General features: G+C 46.2%; 1 protein-coding gene across 1 annotated transcript; it reads left to right on the top strand.

Moving 5' to 3' along the window:
- Positions 1 to 1,094: 1,094 nt before the first annotated feature.
- C1QB (complement C1q B chain) lies at positions 1,095 to 4,897 on the top strand. The gene is made up of 3 exons (XM_087944656.1): positions 1,095 to 1,169; positions 3,218 to 3,390; positions 4,044 to 4,897. The coding sequence occupies exons 2-3, from the start codon at positions 3,219 to 3,221 to the stop codon at positions 4,625 to 4,627; spliced, it is 756 nt and encodes a 251-aa protein (XP_087800782.1). The 5' UTR covers positions 1,095 to 1,169; position 3,218; the 3' UTR covers positions 4,628 to 4,897.
- Positions 4,898 to 5,375: the final 478 nt, after the last annotated feature.

The raw sequence follows: 5,375 nt of genomic DNA, 5'->3' as shown, positions 1-5,375 counted from the left end.
TATCTCTCTATCATATCTATATCTATCTATCTATCTATCTATCTATCTATCTATCTATCTATCTATATCTTTTATCATATCTATCTATATCTCTCCCTCCCTCTCTTTCTATCATATCTATCTGTCTGTCTATCATATCTATCTATCTATCTATCTATCTATCTATCTATCTATCTATCTATCTATCTATCTATCTATCATCTTTTATGATATCTATCTTATTCTAATCTATTATCTATTTTGTATCATCTATCCTTCCTTCCTTCCTCTTTCTTTCCTTTCTTCTTTCTCTCTCTCCCTTCTATCCCTTTTTCTCCCTCTCTCTTTCTTTTTCCTCTTTTCTTTCTTTGCTTCTTTCCTTTCTTCTTTTTCTTTTCACTTTTTCTCCCCTCCTCTCCCTTTCTCTCTCTTTCTCTCTTTTTCTTTCTTTCCTTTCTTCTTTCTTTTCACTTTTTCTCCCTTCCTCTCCCTTCCTTCCTCTCTCTCTCTCTCTCTCTCTCTCTCTCTCTCTTTCTTTCTTTCTTTCTTTCTTTCTTTCTTTCTTTCTTTCTTTCTTTCCTCTCCCATTATTTTGCAATTGTTGCATTCCGCCTCCCTTGGGCTGGCCGGAACCCTTCGGCTTTGCAAAGCCAGCAAAATTAAAACCCCTTTGAGATGGCCAAGCCACAGGTTCCAGATTGCAACACGCTTCCCGCTCCCCTTGCCCCATGGAGCCAGAGGAGACCAAAAAAATAAAAATAAAAGGAGAACAAGACCCCAAACCACAAAAACCACCAGGGACCCAACATTTCTCTTCCCTTTTTTCTTCTTTTTCTTGCAGAGGTAGCAGAAAAGGCCCCAAGAAACATCCTGCTCCCCACTTTACCCGACTCATGAGAAAAATGGATGTGAAACTGCTGGCAGGGCAGACGAAGGATCTGGGAAGAGGAAGGGGGGGGGTGTCACCCCACGGAAAGGAGAAGCTGGGGCCAGTTTCCTTGTTGTGGCCAACACAACAAGGAGGGAGGGGTGTGTGTGTGTGTCAGCAGCCTGAAACCCAGAGGTGCGTGTGTGTGTGTGTGTGTGTTTGCGCGCACGCATGTCCTATCCAGGAAATCGCTTTTGATGGCACTGGACGGAGAGACGACGTGTGTTGTGTCAGCTTAGCTCTTGCTAGATTGAAGGGCCAGGTAAGAAAATAGCTTTTGGGGAGATGTTTTTACTGTGGCTATCAGCCTATTTGCAAAGGTGTGTGTGTGTGTGTATGTGTGTGTGTGGTTGTCAGTGGTGAATCATAGATTCTTGGGGGTCCATAAAAGGGCCCACTACCACGTTGTCCCAAGGGTGCTTTTTCCAAAAAAAGGCAACTGAACTTTCTTGGTTTTCTTTCTTTCTTTTCTCCCCCACTCTTGGAAAACGTTTTCGCTTCTCATCCGAGAATCTTCTTGAATTCTTGGATGAGAAGCGGAAACACTTCCTTTTTTAAAAAAAACAAAACACATTCTTTTTTGATTCATGGATACGTTTTTTTAATATACATTTTATTTTAAAAAATGCATTTTGCTTTTTAGTTGACGCCAAAGAAAATGGTAGGAAAGTTAGGGGAGGGGGGGGAAAGGGAAGGGAAAAATATAGGAGAAAGGGGGGAGAAGGAAAGAATAGGTTTTGACTCGTGCAGTAGAATAAGATAATAGCATCAAAACCTCAACATTTTACTTTTAAATCATACTATCCGCTAGCCATTTCTAGTAACAACAAACCTATTTAATCCCAAAATCAAAAGTTTTAAATTTTTTCTCACCTTGAGCACAAAGTGCAGAAGTGACTGGACTAGAAAGATAGATAGATAGATAGATAGATAGATAGATAGATAGATAGATAGATAGAAGAAGAAAGAAAGAAAGAAAAAAGAAAGAAAGAAAGAAAGAAAGAAAGAAAGAAAGAAAGAAAGAAAGAAAGAAAGAAAGAAAGAAAGAAAGAAAGAAAGAAAGAAAGAAAGAAAGAAATAGATGATATATTAGATAGATGATAGAGAGGGGGGCGAGGGAGATAGACAGAGATAGATATAGAAATAGATTAGATAGATCATAGAGATAGAGATAGACAGAAAGATGATATATTAGATAGAGAGAGAGAGAAAGAGAGAGACACAGATAGAAATAGGATAGATTAGATAGATCATAGAGACAGATAGTGATAGAGAGACAGAAATAGATGATAGATTAGATAGAGAGATAGAGAGAAATAGATGATAGATGAGAGAGAGAGAGAGAGAGAGAGAGAGAAATAGATGATAGATTAGATGATAGAGATAGATAGATAGACAGAAAGATAAATAGATGATAGACTGGATAGATGATCTATCTATCATCTATCTATCATCTCCCACTATTTTGTAAACAGAAAACAAAAGTAATTGTGTGTGTTTTTTCTCTAATCAAAGCAGTCAGTTTAGACATCTCTGCTAAAGAAGTGAAACATTTTCAGAGAAAAACCAAGAAAATTTAATTGTGTTTTTGGGGTGGGTGGGGGGAATCACCTTTGGGGAACCCGCGATTTGGACGATGGGGAATCTCTGTTGATCTGGAAAAGTTATTTGGAATTAGACATGATGTTTGTTCCGAGTGTGGATTGCTTTGGTTTTGTGCATTTTTGTTGCTGTTCTCGTCTTTTGGACTTCAAACTGGTTAACGTGGATATATATATATTTTTTAATTACCGGTAGTTTAAAAGGGGAGAATGGCGAGGTTGACTCCAGATATTTGGGGTATAAAAACCTTTGGAGCTTTTAAAAGATCGGACGGCCATTTGTCTGAGATGCTATAGGATCTCCTACTTGGGCAAGGGGTTGGACTAGAAGACCTCCAAGGTCCCTTCCAGCTCTAGTCTGATTGATTGATTGACTGAAACGGTATGGGGTCTCCTGCTTGAACAGGGGGTTAGACTAGAAGACCTCCGAGGCCCCTTCCGACTCTTTGTTATTCTGTGTTAACCTAATCCCAATGCCATATCTACTCTCTACCTATCTTAAAGTTCCTGTGGTTGAGAAGGACTGCACCCAATCCAGACCGGTGGCCTTCAGCACCCAGCATTCCCCTAGCCAGGATGGCCATGGCGCCATTTCCTGGGAATTCTGGGCGTTGAAGTCCTTTGTTTGGAAGCTACCAAGGACGGGGGTGTCCAAGAAAAAACCAAGAATCACCCAGGTTTCCCTCCCTTGCTTTCTGTGCCCACCCAGGATGCTCAGCGCCAAGGTGCTGGCCGGGGTGTTGATGCTATGCCTGCCTTCGGCATGGTTGGCACGTGCCAGCAGCTGCCAAGGGCCCCCACTTATCCCAGGGACCCCCGGTATGCCAGGAGCTCCGGGGCCCGACGGCCAGGATGGAGCTGACGGGAGCAAAGGAGAACGAGGTAAGGAGAAAAAGATCCGCGTCTGTAGTTAAAGGACCTTATTGGGGCGGGGGGGAAGGGGGGGATGGACAGACCCCCAGCTTCGAGGACAGAGGAAGGGCAAAGGTTGGGAGGGAGCCTTGGGTCATCTAGCCCACCCCTCTACCTTGGAGAAGCAGCAAACTCTCCGCCCGACTGCTTCACAAATCTTTGTCCTTCGTTACCCCAAACCCCGATCAGAAAGGAGATGGAGAAGGGAAAGGTGGAGGTGGAAAAAGAGAGGGAGAGGGAGGAGGAGGAAGAGAGAGAAGAAGGAGAAGGAGAAAGAAGGAGGGGAGGAAGAGGAGGAGATGGATGAAAGGGGAGAAAGAAGGATAAGGAGAATCCTTCCTTCCTTCCTTCCTTCCTCCCTCCCAATTTCTTTTTCTATTCTCATTCTTTGCTCTGACCTTCCTTCCTTCCTACTTTCTTTCCTTCCTACTTTCTTTCTTTCCTTCCTTCCTTCCTTCCTTCCTTCCTTCCTTCCTTCCTTCCTTCCTTCCTTCCTTCCTTCCTTCCTCCTTTCCCTCCCTCCCTTTGCTTTCCTCCCTCCATCCCTCCATCCCTCCATCTCTCCTTTGAGGCAGCCATGACCTAATTGCACCGACTGTTTTGTTTTGTGTCCTTTTCTTTAGGTCCCCCGGGAAGAGTCGAAGACTACCGAGACGCCGGCGAACCGGGTGAACCCGGGATGCCAGGTTTCCCAGGGAAATTTGGGCCCCGGGGTCCCACCGGGGCTAAAGGTCCCCCGGGGCTCCCTGGTGACCGGGGCCCCAAAGGCGAATCGGGTGACGCCAAAGCCTCTCACCGGTCCGCTTTCTCGGCCGTGCGGGGCCCCACCTTTTCTCCGCGTCGGTCACAACCGGTCCGTTTCGACCGGGTCCTGGCCAACGTGGGCAACCACTACAACCACCGCTACGGCCAGTTCACCTGCCAGATCCCAGGCATCTACTACTTCACCTACCACGTCACCTCGCGGGGCAACCTGTGCCTGCAGGTGAAGAAGGGCCGGGGTACGGCCAGCGGGGAGAACGTGGTGACCTTCTGCGACTACGTCTTGAACACCTTCCAGGTGACCACCGGCGGAGTGGTCCTGCGCATGGCCCGGGACGAGATGGTGTGGCTGGAGCCGACGGAGAAGAATTCCCTCCTGGGGGGCATAGATGGCGCCGATAGCATATTCTCCGGGTTCCTTCTCTTCCCCGAATCGAACGTCTGAACCCCGTTACCTTTCGGGGAGGGGCAGGTGTCCACCTTTCCCCCCCCGCCTGAAAGGATAACTATGCAACCGTCCCCGTCTCCTCCCTCCTGCTCAGCTCCCCCTCCCTCTCTTCGCTTCACCCCTCCCCACTCCTCAAATTATTGGTCAAGATTCCAGCAATCGCCCCTCATTAAATCATGATTAATCATGAGGTAATCTTCTCCAAACTCCCCTCCATTTCCCCCTCTCCTTTATGGCAATTACTAAAACAGGCATAGGAATGTTTTATGAGTTGACATTATTATTATTATTTTCAAAAGGGGGTGGGTGGGTGGGAGAAAAACCCGCCAACCTTCGAGATCTCATCAAGATTCGCCAACAAATCAATAAACCGTCACTGAGGAAAAAAGAAGTTTTGCAAGGATGCGTGAGGTGATTCGAACTCGGGTTTTCAGGCCGGGGAAATGGGGGGGGAATTTAGGATCTGGAGGGGGTGAGAAAGGGTTTTTTTTTTTTGGGAGGGGGGCTCTTGACCCTAGTCCTCGACTTACAACGGTGACCGTGCAAAGTGACGACCGGCCTTTTTTCACACTTATGACCGTTACCTCATCCCCCAGGGGACTTTACATTCAGATGCTTGGCCGCTGGTTCGTAGTTACGACGGCGGCGTAACTCCCCCCAGCAGACATTCCTCGCTTAGCGACGTACATTCTGGGCTCGATGGCGGTCTGTGCGTTTTAAAGGTTCACAAAATTTAAAAAGAAAA

Source organism: Notechis scutatus, chromosome 16 (genome assembly GCF_049901735.1).
Source record: "Notechis scutatus isolate UNSWTSFEM ecotype Mainland chromosome 16, rNotScu1.2, whole genome shotgun sequence".
NCBI lineage: Eukaryota > Metazoa > Chordata > Lepidosauria > Squamata > Elapidae > Notechis > Notechis scutatus.
Note: the sequence above shows the minus strand (reverse complement) of the source record. Positions and strands in the feature narration are given on the sequence as shown.